Consider the following 19,890-nt stretch of genomic DNA (forward strand, 5'->3'; position numbering starts at 1 on the left):
CTGCAGAGACAGAAATATGGTCTCCGGAATATGGTCAAGATATGCTAAAATTATATACTGCGGGCTGACCTGTTCTCGTTAAAAAGTCTCGTGGACATTGTCACGCACACTCAGGTAATTTTTTGCTTTGCTATCATGTGTTCTTTTAAAAGTTTACACTTATATAGCATTGTGTATGATTGATGAGAGACATCTGTTTCAAATAGTCCACGGCGTGTGAGTAATCCTTCTCATCACATGACGAGAACCGCGGTGCCTCGTGACTGGTCATGTGACTTCATTCAACAACATGGCGAGCAACCTGCAGGTCGTGTTCCTCTGTGCTGTTGCAGGTAAGATCGATTTTTTTGGTACAATTGCATACAGCTGTATTCGTTGCATGGGAGTTCTGGTATTTTGGTTTATGATAGAGCAAAGTGGTTTGTTAAAGAAATAGTTCCTAATCTGAACTCTACGCGAGAGTGACACTGACATACTCAGGGTTTAAGACGCGAGACATCAAACATGCAATCCGAATGGGGGTGGGTCGTTCTCTCTAAACCAGTCAGCCAATAAACTCTTCACAAACGTTTTGCGACCATGTTTACCCCAGTTTGTGTCATGGTGCATATCATACAGGCACGAAGGACTGCCATTTTGGTCAACCTTCCCGTTTACAACCCCTCTCGAAATTTAAAAAAATGTAAAAAATTTGCTTCGAAGTTTTGACAAAAGTCGTTTATGTATGTCTACTAACATTGATATTCATAGCGCGAAAGCCATGCGTGTGTACATTTCGGCCTGATCGAGACCATTTGTCAATAGATAAATGAGAGAAGCACACGGAAATTATTTGGGCAAGATTTTGTTCTATTGCATCCTTAATATCTTCATAGATACTGTCCTGTACAGGATGCAACATAATATGTGCAAACACAAATGTCAGATATGAACTATCCTTTATATCAATAAAGATATATCTGATCATATATGTTATAGGTGAGGTGAAATGGTGTTTACCGTCATACTTCTTAAGATTATTAGTATGAAACAAAATGGTTGCGTTGCTATACAAGGAACATAGAACCGAAACAAACATGCAGGATATCTACTGTACACATTTACCTGTTTTACCGAACGGAGGTGGTGGTGCTACTACCACTACTTCTGCTGCTGCTGCTACTACTACTACTTCTTCAATTACTACTACTACTACAGCAATTACCATACTACTATAATTATACTACTCCTACTGCTACTACTTCTACGACGACGACTACTCCTTCGACTACTACTGCTACTACTACTACTCAAACTATACTACTGCAACAATTACTCCTACTACAACAATTACTACAGTAACTACTATTACAACAACAATTACTACTACTGCTACTGCAATTACTACCACTGCTGTTACAACAATTACTGGTACTATTACTAAAACTATACTACTACAACTACTACTATTTCCACCTCCGTCCCGCGAGGATCAGGTTTAGAATTAGTCTGCCGCAGTCTTTGCTTGTCGTTCGAGTCGACTCCCAGGACTGGGTGATCAGGATTGCTGACTTTCCTGATGCAGGTCATCGTATTGCTCTTGAGGTCAATCACTGGAGGTGAGGTGAAATTGGGTTTAACGTCGTGCTTGAGAATATTTCGCTCATATGACGACGTGCATGCGTGTGTATGTGTGGCTGCTTGTACTAGCCAAGACTTTTAAAAGCTGGTAGCTCACTGAGATATCATGCCGCAGTTAAGTATGAAGGTCCCACTCAGACTCTGAGCCAACCAGTCCTTTTTGTACCTATTAATGTCGAGCGCCAGGCAGGGACCGACAAGTACCATATTTCAACGTCTTCTGGTATGGTGCGACCGGGGATCGAACGACCTTTCACTCTCCGGGTGGACGCTCTAACCACTACACCATGGAGGCGTTCCATATCTGTTATAGATATGTGGGATTTATCAATTGTATCTTGAAACTTGTGATAGTTTAGACTTATGTATGTGATTGTGCTAGTGACCGTGCTTCGTTCACGATTGCTTTACAGACAGGGTACATAAATTTGCATCGATTTTGAAGGTTTTTATTTGGGGTCACCTTATACGTGGAGTTGCTTTATAGATGGTGCAGGGATGGAAATAACTTTAAAATTGATAGTGTACTCCGGTACAGTGGCACATGTAAAGTCACTTGCCATGATAATTTTCCCATTATACCGACCGTTTTCTTGCTGATTTTTTAAATAAACAACATAATTAACATTGGAAAGTCAACTGGACATTGGTACAGTGTGATATACAAATTTGCTTGCCCGACATAAAAAAACACTGGACTCGGACGTCAGGCAATTGGTTATTTCCACCCCTGAGGTGATATACAGCATTTAAGTAACACCACAAAAGTTAGTGTGCATGGAATTGAAATAATGTCACTTGCACGTTGACAGTGAACTACTCTTGACAATATCGATTCATAGATGGATCTTGTCATCAGAATGGTCACATCCTGTGCTACTTTAAACCTACAGTGTCACAAAACTGATTCTGTGCACTTGAGTGTACGCAGCAGTAATTTCTGGCAAGATTTTACTGCATTGCCAGAATTCACCATATTGGTAAAGATTTCAGATAAGGCTTCAACGAGTCCACTATGAAGCGAATATGACATATCACGAATACCGGGTTTCGAATACTAACCTTTGGGTAATGGTACAGTAACAAGTTAGCAGTCAGTGTATGCTACTCACACTTTGCTAAGGATCACAAAAATTCACAACTTTACTTAAACATAGATTTATAATTTGATATTGTATCCATTTAAAACTGGATAAATAATGATATGGTAACACATCTTTCATTCTCTTCCCACAGAGGTTACTCCTGTCATATCTTCCTACGTAACCTCTGTTCTAATACGGCCCTTTCATGGTGTGAGCGTTCAAGACTCGTGATTGGAGACAATCAGATTTAGTTGTGCAATCAGCAACGTTGTTTCAAAAGTGATCATTCGCAAGGCCTCGGTAATTTCCGTATGCTTCGAGAAAACTAAACTTCTTCCCCTGCGCGATGCGCAAACGTTTCTTCTAGACAGAACTCAGTTATGTTATGGCGGATCAGTGGCGTCTCCATCCCCCTCGTTGACAACGGACAAGCTAGCCATTAAACGTCTTGTGTGTAACATCAACACAAGTCCCCGGCAGATGGGGGATATTTGTGGCCCCACATTTGCTTGTGTTAGTCAAGTTGAATCTAAGTCGATGTAACAGGTGTTCTGATTGGATAGAAAGAAGGGAGATAATTTGTGTTGCGATCTTTTGCCGCTAGGGGATTTTACGAGAACCGGGAAATATGGCCGTATTAGAACAGAGGTTACGTAGGAAGATATGACAGGAGTAACCTCTGTGGGAAGAGAATGCACATCTTTAGGAAAACAGACACTTTAAGCTAACCGTGTGCACTTGATACATGAGTAACCATAAAAATGTTTTTCATGGCACCAACCAACCATTTTGCAAATCATGGAAGGAGTCATTGACAAGTACACAACACGAGTCAATAGCAGGTATGGGATCCACAAGATGCAGTGACATACTGAAACCTAGGATCCATGTTTACAATAGGCTTAAATATTTAAACCCAATTGACCCCACATCATAGTTTTCTGTTGAATCAATGATTTGATCCTTAGCAAAGTGTGAATTGTATAATATGCATTATATTCAGTGACAAATATTTTATTTCACTTGTTTTGACCATGTTGACAATGCTAATTTATTACAACAGTGACCAGAGACTGTCAAATAAAATATGTAAGAGTGTTGACTATTATCCTTCCTGGCTTGGATTTATTATATTTTGCATATTTCCTTCTGATAAGCAGCCCTTGTGTTCGAGTAAAACTACTCCTTTTAAAAAATTCCCAAATCTTCGATTCTGGTGATTGTGAATAGCAAATTCAATTGTTGAAGGGATATGGTTCCATTTGGCTGAATACACAAGTATAGCGTAATAGCCACAGCTTCTGCTTTTCTTTTGAGCCAATGAGCATTTTACTTGAATGTTATTGTTCATATTTGGTATGAACTTTGTTTATTTGGGGTATTTACTTAGTTTTTATACCTTTATGTCGAGTTTGTTGGGTGTTTGGTGATTAAGGGTGAGTGAGTTAGTCAAAATTTACGCCACACTCAGCAATATTACACTCCAGCTATATGGTGGCGGTCTGTAAATAATCGAGTCTGGACCAGACAATCCAGTGATCAACAGCATGAATATTGATCTACCCAATTGGGATACAATGAAATGTGTCAACCAAGTCAGCGAGTCTGACCACTCGATCCACTCTCCTACCCAGAGTTCCATGCGGCCAGCATAGTACCTCTGCCACCGGCCAGAAAGAAGTGACGATTTGTCACATCTTGCACCACCATCCATTCAATATAATGTACATATTTCTTAACTCTTTTATTTTTGATGAGTCTACACATCTAATTAATCCTTTTTGATAGAATGGTTTAGTTTCACTGCGAAAATATCCTAAAACATGTAACACTATTTCAATTTGCATAGTGATCCTTTGTTTACATACGTTGAACGGCTCCATGTGCTGTCTTCGGAGCCGACGGAAAGCAAACGATGCAGCCAGTTTGATATATAAATATGAACTGTCATGAAAAATTACTGTCGCAGTTGTGAAGAATATATATATATATAAAACAATGTAAAACATTGTGAACAGCAAGCCGAAAAGCTTGTCTCTTCTTATTATGAATATGCGCATGTGTTTACAAGCAAGAGAAAAGTCCGGTTACGTGATATGCAAAATTAGCCTGTGGCAGTGATGTTATGCTAAGTCAGCACTGCGCCAGAGTGCACTCGATCCTGTTAGTCATATCTTGTGACAAGCATGGGTCATGGTGACTAAGAAGTTGAGCTTAAAGGTGTAAGTATAAGATGAGGCCAGCATGCAATACGAATCACTATACAGTGCTTTTATTACAAAAGTTTGTATTCTCTCCATTTCAGCAGGTAAATCACAATCCTGAATGTTTTTTAGCAAAATTCAGGTAGCAAAGATGGGATAATGTATTGGAGGAATTGTTTACTTGGAGGCAGGGGTATTTATAGCGAAAGAGACAATACTAGAAAATCAGTTTCTGTTTTAAATCAATTATTAATAGTTTTTACATCAGAATAACTTGTAATGTATTGAATCATATTTATTGTGATACAGGATTTGCTAACCAAAGTATTGTATCATGAGCCTCGTATCGTGATACAGGACCCAAAACAGCAATCAGAGAGACCAAGCACCTTTTTGTGTCATTCAATGCAGTTGCTTTATGTAGGTCATGCAGATCTATAAAGGAATGTAGGCCTGCAAGTTTGAAAGACTGCATTAAATAACTGTGCAAGGTGTTGTTATTCTCATGGTTGTTGGGGGCGGTGGGGTAGCCTAATGGTTAAAGCGTTGGCTCGTCACGCCGAAGACCCGGGTTCGAATCCCCACATGGGCACAATGTGTGAAGCCCATTTCTTGTGTCCCCTGCCGTGATGTTGCTGGAATATTGCTAAAAAGCGGCGTAAAACCAAGCTCAGTCAGTCAGTCATGGTTGTTGTATATTTGTCATGTGTATTTGTACATAAGCAATACAGTCAGTTGGGTAATGGTGATTTAGTTTGCATATAATATGCAGCTGAGCTGGAGTTTTGGTGTGCAGTTTCTCCATGCACTGAGTGAGTGAGTTTAGTTTTACACCAAACTCAGCAATATTCCAGCTATATGGCGGTGTTCTGTAAATAATCGAGTCTGGACCAGATAATCCAGTGATCAAAAGCATGAGCATCGATCTACGCAATTAAGATGCGATGACATGTGTCAACGAAGTCTGCAAGTCTGACCACCCTATCCCATTAGTCGCCTCTTACGACAAGCATGGGTTACTGAAGATCAATTCTAACCCGGATCTTCACGGGTTATGCACTGAGATTTCTGCTTGGCTGTTATTTTTATTCAATGTTTTTTACACTCCCAGGCACCTTTGTGGAAAGGGCCGTCCCGAAATATAGTGTCAGTAATGTTATACAAATTGCAACCATATATCTAAATTTGAGAGTGACCATAATAGATTCATATTGATGATATGTTTTGTGCCTGATACTAATTAAGATCATAGATGTGATGACATGATTTCATATGTGTTTGTTTATGCCCAGGCCTCTGCGCCTCCGCCCATTTGAAAGACGGCCCGCCAACGTTCAATTCCACCTATATCGTCAGTGGCATCCTCCGACTGCCGTATGCAGAAATCAACGAGCCCTTCACTGCCTACTTCGACAGCACGAACAACAGGAGCAGGATCGACTACTATGGAGGTATGTGATACTGGACATTGCACTTGTGTAAAAATGCAGTTGTGTGTTAACTGTTCTTATTTCAGTATGTCTTCAGATTATCCATGGATATTCTGCAGGTCAAGTTTGTTAGTTGTTGTCCGTTTTCCCTTTGAACATTATAGCTGTGGGGTAGCCTCGTGGTTTACGTGTTCTCATATCATGCCGAAGATTAAGGTTTGATTCCCCCCATGGTTACAATATGTGGACCACGTGTCAGGTGTCCAGTCTCATGAAATATTGCTGAAAGCAGTTTAAAACCCTACTCTCATGTTTAACGTTATAATGACTGATTTGGTATGTGCAATGGGGCGGTGGGGTAGCCTAGTGGTTAAAGCGTTCGCTCATCATGCCGAAGGCCCGGGTTTGCTTCCCCACATGGGTACAATGTGTGACGCCCATTTCTGGTGTTCCCCGCCGTGATATTGCTGGAATATTGCTACAAGCGACGTAAAACTGAACTCACTCACTCACTGGGATGTGCAACAGGTGTAGTATACATTTGATAAGAAATACAATCAATACTGGGATGCTGATGAAAACTATCGTACAGCTTGAGAATGTTTGAAATTTTAAATTTTTTATGTCATTTACTCCAAACGGCATGTAGAATTACAAACTGAGTGCCCCTTGCAGGAAAAACTTGGAAAAATCATGAAATCATTCAAATTTGATTGTTTTTAATATATATATTTTTGTAAATTATCAGGAATTAGGAATATTTCAATTCAAATCGGGAATTTGCTCCAGACATTTGCTCCAGACTTCATGCCAAATATTGACCTCTGTGCAGGGTAGGTAAACCCCTGACATGGAATATCTATTACCTAATATTGATCCCTAAAATTGCATTTATCAATCACTCTGAATTTGCAAAACAAAGCGAAGGTCATGCTGGTTTACCGGTGTTAGTTTATTGCCTCTGTTGACTGCTTTTCATGCTGACACATCTGGCATTGTAGACAGTGATGTTTTAATGGCTTGCCTGAACAGGATGTAACCCATTTGTCTATGAATCATCTTGCTCTACATCCTGGTACTGATGTATTCATGGGTTGTCACTGTAGTGTGTATGATATGGCTGATGATATAGTTAATAGTGTAATGAGGAAATATGCCTTAAATGTTTATGGAGAAGCATGTAGAACGTGACTGACCCCTCCTAGAATTGATGTACAAAGTAAGTGCCCCCCCCACACACACACACACAACATGTCATGTACAAAATCAAGGACCCCTTCCCTCCCATGATTTTAAGCATAATTTTTAAATGTTTAAATGAACAAAATTGATGACCCACCCTAGTAAATGTGTACAAAATTGATGACATCCCCGTACCTCCCCAGAACAAAATGGGTGACCCCCCCCCTTAAAATCATCATCACCCCCCCTAGCCATAAATTATGAACGGTCCCTTATGTTGAAAATTGGGTATTTTATAGGGTGCTGAAGTTGTGTGTAAGGTGCTGAAGTTGTGTTTAGTTGGTTTCAGCTTGTGCAAGTCATTTGAATACTACTTTGTCATGTTGCTAGGTCAATGTTTATGATGAATTTGAATCTGTTAGTTGCAGTCAGACTGGTTCATAATACATTGAATCAGGTCCTTGAAATCTGAGCCGTGGCATGTCTCCAGACCTTGATCCAGTGGGTTGTTGTTCTTGGTATTTACCACTGGTTTTCCATGTCCAGACCTGATAACTTACAGCAACAATACAACTATACTATGGCTGACCACAACCCAGGCAGGCAGTCACTCTCTCAGATCTGGTGTCAGTCAAAGGGTATACCTGCTCATTGAGGAATTTATCAAGGACTACAGACTTTGACCCCAAACTGGGGAACATACTATCCAAATTTGGGATTAGTACATTGGAAATTTTTGGTATCACCTGACTTGAAATAATCTCTCCTCTTATCCTAATTTCAGGTGATGTTGTCACAATCCAGAGAGCTGATCTTGGAAATAATGGCATTACCTACAAGTTGGCGCCAATGTCCAATTACACAATAAATACCGAGATGTGCTTCCAGACTAATGGCACCAATGACACTGCTGTTACAATTCAGTCCATTCTGCCAGATCTCACAGGATTCACGGTAAACCAACACAAAACCAGCCAGGACACATTTACCACTTCTCAGTGCTGCTGTTGCAGGATTAAAGAACCACTAAACTTTGTTTTTTGTTACTCTTTTAACCATTACATATGAAAGATTTGTGGTTAGTCTTATGCGGAACACCAAATTCATTCTTTAAAAACTTGTGGTTAATTAATACCGAGCGATTAAAAGTGGCCAAAAAGTCGCCTGCTTCCCTCTCGCACGCCAACGAAACCACAGACAGGTTACGTAACTCTGTCGCCAGAGCACTGCAGTGACGTCATATGAGGAACGATTTTCAGTTAGTTGTATAGAAAGTGTGTATGCAGCTCATCATTTTGATGATTTCTCGACGTTACGCACGACATGCCGAATCGTTGCTTTGTCGTCAATTGCTCCTAGGGGTCGGGGTGATGGTGTCACCATGCACAGATTTCCACAGGATCCCCAGTTCGTGCTAAATGGGTTATGTTTGTGAGTCTGCGGCGGCGTTGTGGAAGCCTGAAGCGATATCTTACTTGTGTTCAGATCGGCTTCACGGAAGTTAAAGAATCAAAACTACTTACTAGTTATAGTAAAATATGTATATGATTGATAACCATAAAGATTTTCCATAACACAACTTGTCACATAACAATTTCTTCCTCGGAAGTGAGGTTGTGGTCGAGAAAGTAACAATAATATTGTAAGTAGTATTATATTGACACCCACCTACGCTGCCAGGAGAAATTGTCATGTTATAAGCTATGTCATGCAAAATCCTATTGGCCATCAATAAAATACATATTTTACTACCAGTAGAAAGTAGTTTTGATTTTGTAACTTCGGTGAAAACAAACCTAAATAGCATTTATCCACAGACTGTCGGATGTTCCCGACGACAGCGCCATCATTTTAAAATTAAGTAAAGTCTGTTAGAATTAATGAGATTATAGTTTGTTTTCATCAAGTTAGAAAATCAAAACTACTTTCTACTCAAAAGTTAAATATGTATTGGAATCATAACCAAAAGGGTTTTGCATGACACAACTTATAACATAACGATTTCTTCCACGGAAGCGAGGTGGGGGTCGAAGTCACAATACTCTTGTGATAAATTTCTTGCTACATTCCCATGGTTAATGTCCACTCACCAGTATGTAGATACTAGTCAAGTAATGTCTTTATATTTGGTCTTATAATCCTAATTAGTTTATTATCATACTTTTATGCATTTTGAAACTAAATAAAAGCAGGCGATCTGCTGATACTTATAGTGAATTTATAACAGAACTGTAATATCTAGACATTTTATAGTTTGCCAATGTGAATCATAATTAAGCACACACATCCTAGTGTATGTTGTCTGTCTCATTACACTTCCGCGGCCGAAAACAATGATTCTGTTGAATGCTACGACAAATGATTAAAAAACAAAATGCAAATATTAAAATTAAAACAGATTAAAGTTATAGGAACAATATCAGGCCATACCTTGTTTGAGGAATGTATCCATCAATATCCACAAAACTGTTCCAAATGATGTGTCTTTTAACAGTTTAATATACGAAAAAGTGATAAATCTTTTCAGGTATTGGTGTATAGTCTCATTGGTCACCCAAGATAGCACACCTGGCAACTAATTGCATAATGTCCGTCTTTCATTAAAAACAGTAATTTAGTTAGCCAATAATGGGCAATCAATCAATGTATTGCCGGTTAATCTTTTGAAAGAAGGACGTTGTTTTACGCCCGAACACCGGCACGGCAGAGTGTATTCAGTATAGATTAGTAAATCTACATACATAAACACTACCTTTTGACAATTCCGCTGTGTAAGATAAAAGTAATTAATCAATCAGCGTGTTATCGGTTAATCCTTTGATCGATGTTCATAATGTTGAATATTTACTCCAGACACAAGAAATGCCAAATGGGAACCTTTGTCGGTAATCTAAGTGTGTTACCACTAATTATACCTGTTATAAATTCATTAACTGACCATCAAGTGAATGATGACAAATAACATGTGTAGGTTTATACCACCTAACACGGGTTACAACAAGGGAGTATTAATTGCTGTATTGCATGTGAAAACTTATGGGCCGACACTGTTTTGAGAATACAAACAGATTTTTACATGACATGATTAAATATCGAGGTAAAAACACAGAAATGGGATCAATTTGGATCAGTCATTATACAAATAGGGCCTAACGACACCAATCAATTGTGACAGAAGCGTCTATGAAAACAAGTTGTAACTTCGGAAACTAGGCAAAGCAGGAGACAAAATTAAATGCCAGTAGATTGTGAGAACATATAGCTTTCATTTTCCACAACAATTGTCCGCGATTTCAGGTTTATACAAGCCTGTAAACAAGATAATTTACCCCTAAAATGTAGATGAATTCTGCATCGGCCCTCAAAGCTATTCCTCATATGACGTCACAGAAGGCGCCGCTCTGATTGGTTGAAATTTGGATTTGGTGAGAATTGTGCACTGTTGTCAAAAAGGTCGATTTAAGTCAATTAAAGGTTTAACAGTTCTTACTTATGTACAACATTAGCTAGGATTTGGTATACCGGTACCTAAACAAATCCCAGGATCCATTCGTGGTGGGATAGTCTAGTTGTTAAAGCATTCGCTGATCAGACCAAAGACCCGGGTTCGATTTCTCACATGGGTACAACATGTGAAGCACATTTCTGGTGTCCCCTAGCAATGATATTGCTGGAATATTGCTGAGTAGATCAATGCTCATGATATCAATCACTGGATTGTCTGGTCCAGACCCCATTATATATACAGACCGCCGTAGTATACCTGGAATATTATTGAGTTCTACTTTCAGGGGTGTATACAGCCTTTTTTTTTTCTTTTTTTTCTTTTTTTTTCTTTTCTTTCTTTTTTTTTGGGGGGGGGGGAGAGAGCACTGTTCATTTTACCCGTTTTCATGAGAGTTTCAATGGTCCTTTAATAAACTTTCAAGATGAAAGGAGGGGTGTGCACCCTTGCATCCAACCTCTGGATCTGTCTATGGCTACAATAAGCAACAAACACATCCATTCACCAACCTATATGATATACTCTGGGTTTATTCTGAAATTAATAAGTCGCATTCCCTTTTTTTTGCGACAATGCATGAGAACAAGTACTCTTTCCACCTGTAAATATAGAGCTTTTCTTTCCTTCAGCAAACATCCACTGAAATGAGGGGTGGTGTGCAGGTTGACCTGTGGATGAAGCGGACCACTGTTGGCACAAAGGAGAACGTGTACATTATGTATGTTGACAGCAAAATGAAACACCCTGTCAGCTATGAAATGATGGGATATGACTCTCTGCTGGGGTCACATTATGATAAATATGTCCTCGACTATGACAGCTACGAAGGTATAAAGTCAATTCCTGAGACTATGTTCGAGGCACCAAAAAAGTAAGTTGAATATCACAATGAATAAAGAACATATTACTACACTATTTTAATTCTGTAAGTCATCTAAGGTACCGGCATTCAAAATAATCGCCGGCCGGGAGTCCCAGCGCTGGTTGTTACTGTATCGGGCTGGCAGTATCAAATAGTTACAGGCCCTTGTGGCCTTCAGTGAATTATTTGTCATTTTTTTTCAACTGCAATCTTTCCCAGAATTTTGTTCTTTATTAACGTTTGGAAATCATCCATGATCCATCATGTTACGATAACTTACAGTTTCACTTCCTGGTTTCAGTGTTTTGCGCATAGGAATGTCTGCAACATAGGGTTGCGCTAACTGATTTTGAAGAAACAGTGTGAAATTGTGTACAGTGTAGTCTATTTTGTATTATTGGTTTGACTGTAACAAAACGGGCCTGCAGATTACATTCCGGGCCTGAAGATTTTAAAGCCTGCAGGCAGCAGCAGGCCCTGATGGCCAACTGTCAAATTAAAGTAATGCAAACACTGTAAGGTACTGCAAGTTGCTGAGCAGGGTTGCATCCCTTAGGCATCACAGATGATTGTGGGTTTAAATCAGGGTTGGCCTCAATTATTTATAGATTCTGAATGGAATCTAATGTATCAATGGACTCAAGTTGTGAATAAGTGGCCTTCGTCACTTCAGGCTTTCCTCCACATTCATTTAACACACTGGATTCTGACTGGAACACTGTCTAAAGCAGGGCTAATACTCCTCCCATTCCAAAGACAGTCTTTGCAAACCAATTGTCTTGGGTATTCTTGCATGATAGGGCATGGCAATTAGAAATATAAAGACACTTTTAATGGCTTCTTCTTGTTAAGAGACCCGTGAAGATCCGGGGTAGAATAGGTCTTCAGCAACCCATGCTTGCCACAAGAGGCGACTATGCTTGTCGTAAAAGGCGACTAACGGGATTGGGTGGTCAGGCTCGCTGACTTGGTTGACACATGTCATCGACTCCCAATTGCTCAGATCGATGCTCATGCTGTTGATCACTGGATTGTCTGGTCCGGACTCGATTATTTACAGACTGCCGCCATATAGCTGCAATATTGCTGAGTGCGGCGTAAAACTAAACTCACTCACTCCCTCTTGTTAAGACTATCCCTTGACCGTGACATGGTAAAGACCTGTATCTGTTTCCGTCTGAAGATATGTCCTGTGGTGGATTCCCTGGGCCTGGTGTGAGTCATCACCTTGATATGAACCCAATGAAGGAGTTCATCCACAACGAAGACAGCCATACAGATGTGATGTTTGACACCTTCAAGAAGACGCACAAGAGGAGCTACATTTCAGACAAGGAACATGCACAGAGAACACATCTCTTCAGACAAAATGTCAGGTGAGTGGGCTACTTCAGTCTTGAGTCTGTGTGTTCACTCTGTTTCTATCAGTTTATCAGAGAATGTAAATATATTGGATTTCAATGCTGTTTTGAACAGTATTTAGGTTATATCTTGCTGAATCAGCATAACGTGGGACTGGAAAAAAACTTGGCCATAATCAGTGATGCCCCTTAAATGAATAAATGGAGAAAAAAACAATTTGAAATACTTAAAGGCTCAAACAATCAGGTTTAAAAATTGGCTCCACTATAAATTTTGTTGTGAAAAGCAAAATTACACTGATGCTACTGATTAGAAATTTGCCCACTTTCATCACACCGCATGAGCTGAAAGTGTGGATAAATTCAAGTTGTGGCTGCAGAACATACCATATACTGGCACTGTCAACAGATTCATCTACTCCAAGAACCGAGACAACCTGAGTTACCGTCTGTCTGTCAACCACATGGCCGATCGCTCCGATGAAGAGCTAAAGTTGATGAATGGCTACCCGGTACACCCATGGAGACCACGGAGGCTTGCCCTTTGATAAGACCAAGTATAACTTAAAGGACATCCCAGACCAGGTTGATTGGAGGCTGTATGGTAAGAAATCATCAGTAACAGAAACATTCATAAGTCATTTTAATCGAATCGATTTGCACCCGGGAAGGTCCGGGTTAGAATATTGATCTTCAGTAACCCATGCTTGTCGTAGAAGGCGACTAACGGGATTGGGTCGTCAGGCTCGCTGACTTGGTTGACATATGTCATCGGTTCCCAATTGCGCAGATCGATGCTCATGCTGTTGATCACTGAATTGTCTGGTCCAGATTCGATTATTTACAGACTGCTGCCATATAACTGGAAAATTGCTGAGTGGCGGCGTAAAACTTAACTCACTCACTCACTTACTCAAAACGATTTGCCCTGTGCAAACAAACATCTTTGATGCAGAAAATGTTCTCATCTGAACTAGTCACAGTTGCATTATTACCCCAAAGTTGTAACTACCTCTCTGTCTTCAGGAGCTGTAACTCCTGTCAAAGACCAAGCTGTCTGTGGTTCCTGCTGGAGTTTTGGTACAACTGGCACCATTGAAGGTGCCAACTTTCTGAAGGTGAGTGGTGCTGTGAGATTTCTCAGCTGTGATCAAGGGGAGATAATCAGCTTTAAAACATTCAAATCAATGTACCGTATATGACCGTCTATAAGCCGAATTTTGAGGACCAAAAAAAGCAGTCTGTAGAAGGGGGTCGTCTTATCCATGAGTTACACTTTCGTCAAACTTTTTTCCAGGGGTAAGAAAACAACATCGTATCACTCGCACGCGTGAACAAACAACAGAAGACGACTTTGTCAGTAGAGACATCAAATTTGCAATTAAACATCACTAGACAAGATTAATTACCATTTAAGTTATAAGTTGTTTTTGCTGGGCATTGTTTTATTTGCAGGGATTAAGATTACCGTGCGTATTTGTCTCGTACACAAAGCCGGAAATAGCAATCAGCTGTGCACACGTTTCCCGGCGAACAAGTTCAAACATGCACAATAATATAACGGGACGAATTCTGACGCAGTCATCAGTAAAATATAATACAGAATACCGTTATTTAGCCCAAAGAAATATATCCTAGCATTGTGTAATTTTAGTTACAGTTTTTGCTCTATAAATTAATTAAGATTACCGTGCGTATTTGTCTCGTACACAAAGCCGGAAATAGCAATCAGCTGTGCACACGTTTCCCCGCGAACAAGTTCAAACATGCACAATAATATAACGGGATGAATTCTATTGATTGAATACTATTATTTAACCAAAAGAATAAATCCTAGCATTGTGTAATAGTTTTTATGTAAAAAATATATAATCAACACTAAGGTTATACGGACCATCATGAACGTGGTAAGCACGTGACATGGAACGAGGCGGTAATCAGTTTGTGATTGTTGAATGGGGTAAAATAAGCAAGCCAGTTTGTTGCTACAATAAATATGATATTTAGAGAAGCAAAATATATTATGCATTTTCTGTCAACTACACTTCGTTTCGATCCGTGAGTAGACACAATATATATGACAGTGAATTCTTTGAATAATGTGGACCAAAGTTATAATTATTGGTAACTGCCAGTTGTCTGTGGGATGAGTTTGTCGCGTGTTTATTGTTAGTGGACTATTTTTCTTATTGTCATATATATATAGATGAAATATGGACACTTAAATAATATATTTTGAAACAAAAGTTGGTACCGATGGTACTTTTTCTCTTGGGTTCACATTTCCATACTCACCGATTTCACAAAATGGCGTCTCGTTGTTGATGCAAGCAGTGATCGTCGGGATATAAAAAGGAACACAAACACATGTTGCCACAATACACCGGTAATCTTTATTATGTAATATTCTCACCAACACTTACGCTGTATATCCACTTTCCAAATGGCATCTCGTTGTTGATGCAAGCAGTGATCGTTAAAAAAAGGTAAACAAACACCGGTAATCTTTATTATGTAATATTCTCGTAATGGTGTCTCGTCGTTGATGGAACATACTTACCGGGTACTCTGGTCTCTGTTGGCCGCGACCCATTGCGAGGGGGCGGCCTATCCATGAGAGATATGATTTTGACACTGATTTTGAGGGTCAAGTTTGGGGGTCGGCTTATCCATGGGGTCGGCTTATAGACGGTCATATACGGTATGTTCAATTTCTTACAGTCACCAAACAGTTTGAATACCTGGCCATCTTGGTGATCTGAATGTTGCATCTATTGTCAACTAATGACGTATGTTATAAGTGAAATATGATTTATTCATACATTTACAATTCTTCAATGGAAAATATGTTTTTAAAACTTTAATAACTCACATTACAATCCCTATCAGACACTACTACATTGGTGTTTCCTGTAGTGACATAACTTTAGTGCTTTCTGTTCCCACACTCACTTTCCCCATCAAAGAATGGGGCAGGAAGGTTCTGGATATTTAGGTAATACATACAGATATATTCAATGGCAACAATGTCCTTGTATAGGTTCAAATTTCATTTGGTATGTTTGGAGATTGTCTTGAGCACAATCTTTTCTGATTTTGAGTCAAAGTGGATGATGTCCTTAATTTAAAATAGTGGAAAACAATAGGTTCAAAAATATATGTGTTCGTATCTCATTCAGTCTTACTTTGACTGGGAGTGGACTTGTGTTGGACTCCATGGTATTGAGGGTATGCAGGTGTATCTGAATACTGCTATACTCTTTCAATCAAAACTATTCTAATATTTTTACTTTGATACAGAATGTTTGGGAAAAATTATATAAAATGTACATGTCAGAAAATATTATTTATTATTATTATAGTATATTTATATAGCGCACATATCCACGCACTGGTGCATGCTCAAGGCGCTGGTATTTTTCCCTCGATCATTGGATGTCAATCTGAACAGCACATCGCATTATCAATCTCAACTCCCTGGGGAGTATACAACGCTTGCAGCCACTAGGCGCACCGAGTTATTGTGGCTTTCTCATCCTAACGACATGTTTTATTATTTTTGTATTGTTAAACCTAAAGTTTACAAGGAATCTTGAAGATTCATCACCAAACTTGTTCAGTCCCCAACATGAGTATTATCTGTAGGGACCATTCTTTTGGAATAAAGCTGGATACAGCTCACCAGACCCATTAAGATCTGGGTTAGAATTGATCCTCAGCAACCCATGCTTGTCCTAAGAGGGTACTAATGGGATCAGGGTGGTCAGACTCGCTGACTTGGTTGACACATCATTGTATCCTAATTGCGTAGATCAATGCTCATGCTGTTGATCACTGGATTGTCTGGTCCAGACTCGATTATTTACACTGTAACAGACACTGTAACAGACCACGGCCATATAGCTGGAATATATCTGAGTGCAGCGATAAACAACAAACAAACAAATAAATCATTGTCACCAATGAAATACAAACAAACTAAAAGTCAAGTACCCTCGTTGTTTTCCACTATCTGTGACTTGCCCACCATCTCTGTCCCCACAGACTGGCAACCTGGTGCGTCTGTCCCAACAAGAGCTGATGGACTGTTCCTGGGGGGAGGGCAACAATGCCTGTGATGGAGGCGAAGACTTCCGGTCCTACATGTACATCATGAAGACAGGTGGCCTGACCTCGGAGGAGCAGTACGGCCCCTACCTCGGCGCTGATGGAACCTGCCATGCGAAAAAAGTGACACCTGTGGTTCAGCTGTCTGGCTACGTCAACGTCACCCCTAATGATGAAGAAGCCCTGCGAGTGGCCATTGCCAACGAAGGTCCAATCTCTGTCAGCATTGATGCCTCCCACAAGTCCCTGTCCTTCTACGCTAATGGAGTGTATTATGAACCTGCTTGTGGTAAGTTGTGTCCATTTCCCTTGGACAGGGCGTGGTGGGGTAGCCTATGGGTCAAAAGCGTTCACTCAACACGCCGAAGGCCCAGGTTCGATTCTCCACATGGGTACAGTGTGTGAAGCCCATTTCTGGTGTTCAATGCCATGATATTGCGGGATTATTGCTAAAAGCGGTGTAAAACTGAACTCACTCACTCACTCATTGGATAGAACTGCATTACTCAGGTTTGAAGCTTAATTGGGATTCCTTGGCAGAATAGATCCTCAGCACCACATGTCTGTACCCCAAATGGGATTCCTCAGCCCCTCAGGGTTTTACCTTATAATGGATTAAGGTCCTCTGTACCTGGGCTTGTACCCTGGGCAACTCCAGGGCACAACAGATCCTATGTATTTTTGCTTTTTTGCCCACTTGTGAGATTTGGTGGTAGCAATGTCAGACCTGTCTTCTCCTCTGTAATCATGCACCATTTCATAATGGGATAGTTAAAGGGACAGTTCTTAATGTGCCATTGTTCAGTGAATGGATGTATGTTTGGATGAGATGTTCGTGTGACTGGTAGCCTTCTTTAGTCTCACAGTAAAATAGATTTATGTACTTCAAATGGAGCTGAGACTAAAACTGAGCTCACACTGATCAATTAACCAGGCAAATTCAAATTGAATGTAAACAGCTACCTGGAACTTGACTCTGTAAGAAGACTTATTATAGTTATCAATGGTATATGTTGTTTGCAGGCAGCGATCCCGATTCCCTTGATCATTCCGTCCTGGCTGTTGGTTACGGAGTGATGAACAACCAGGCCTACTGGCTCATCAAGAACTCCTGGTCTACGTATTGGGGGAACGACGGCTATGTCCTCATGGCTCAGAAAAACAACAACTGTGGGGTGGAAACAGCGCCAACATTCGTCAATATCAAATAGATCCCTCAAACCTGCTTATGTACATACAAGTTGATAATGTATATAGTTCAACAACCAGTTTTATAGCATCTATGTTTAAGATGTTCTTATTTACTCATTTTAGATTTTAAAAAGATTAATACTAATTAGCAATGTCCTCAGGAAAAACGGCTATAGTTATTTACATTTTATATGCAAAATATGATATTAAAGGGAACCATGCCAACACCAGTCTTTAAATTGATATTGACATACCACACCAGTGTAAAACTATTGAAGATACAGGAGAAATGCCTGTCTGGGTTGCAAGCCACATAACTGAAGACTGGTAACCATGGTTAGACTGTCTCATACCTCCGATGATCACACCAGTGACTCTTAAAGAATTACTTTTATGGTAACCTAATTTGGTTGTTCACTACTACTTATTTAATTTGTTTTAATTTGTTAGTTATGTTTTTGACCACATTTTTAGTATCTACTGATTTTTTTCTTTTAAATCTCTTTTAATATACATGTACATCCAAACCCTCCTGGTCAGTTGTAAAGAAGGTAGTGTTGTGCAAAGGCAGCTAATGGCTTCATGGCTATTTGTCAATGCTATGTTTGTAAATAATGTAAGTAACAGCAGAACATTCCATCAGAGTGACGAACAAATTGAACTTTTTTTATGCATGATGAAATGTGGAAAAACTCTTGTTAGACAAGTAGACATTAGCTCTAGCGTTATTTTATTGATGACTTTTAGATATGGTTATGTCAGTTTTTTAGTTGCACTCGTCTTTGTAAGACTGAATTGTAGTGCTTTTGATATTAAGATTCAGTGATAATTTTATACCTCTTTGTACAGTTTGTAGAATTGTACAATAAACTTGTGTTTTATCTTTCAGTGTAGTTTGTTATTTATATCATACCATCCTTTGTTTTGAGGTCACTACTGAAGACCCAGTTTGATTCCCCATGTGAGTACAATGTTTGACACGCCCACCATGATATTGCTGGAATATTGCTGACACCGCAGCAGCAGCTTAAAATGTTCCTCACTCAGAACTGTGAACAGATGGATGTGTCAGATCAAGAATACATGACACTTTTATGGACAACAACTTCTTTTTATTCTTTGCAAGACGTTTCAGAGCTAATTCTTGCTCCTTCATCAGGTGAGTACTGGTTGATGTCACTTATTGCCTTATCTTCATCTTGTCAGATCAAGTTACTTGCATCCATTCTCGCATCCAGAGCTGACTGGACTAAACTAAATGTGTATTGTTTCTTTATGCTGTAGCGGTTGATAAGAGAATATTCCTGTCACTTCTTCAGATTCAATAAAGTGATTAATGGTCT

At 39.6% G+C, this 19,890-nt stretch overlaps 1 protein-coding gene across 1 annotated transcript; it reads left to right on the forward strand.

Annotated features, from left to right (window-relative positions):
• The first annotated feature begins 209 nt into the window (after positions 1 to 209).
• LOC124284635 (digestive cysteine proteinase 1-like) lies at positions 210 to 19,433 on the forward strand. The gene is given in 10 exon segments (XM_046720740.1): positions 210 to 332; positions 6,202 to 6,360; positions 8,306 to 8,475; positions 11,656 to 11,896; positions 13,072 to 13,264; positions 13,659 to 13,758; positions 13,760 to 13,853; positions 14,276 to 14,367; positions 17,294 to 17,645; positions 18,380 to 19,433. Coding segments are annotated over 10 exon segments (1,632 nt in total). The 5' UTR covers positions 210 to 289; the 3' UTR covers positions 18,568 to 19,433.
• Positions 19,434 to 19,890: the final 457 nt, after the last annotated feature.

The sequence above is a fragment of the Haliotis rubra genome, unplaced genomic scaffold, assembly GCF_003918875.1.
Source record: "Haliotis rubra isolate DU_JTF1 unplaced genomic scaffold, ASM391887v1 Scf340, whole genome shotgun sequence".
NCBI classification, from domain to species: domain Eukaryota; kingdom Metazoa; phylum Mollusca; class Gastropoda; order Lepetellida; family Haliotidae; genus Haliotis; species Haliotis rubra.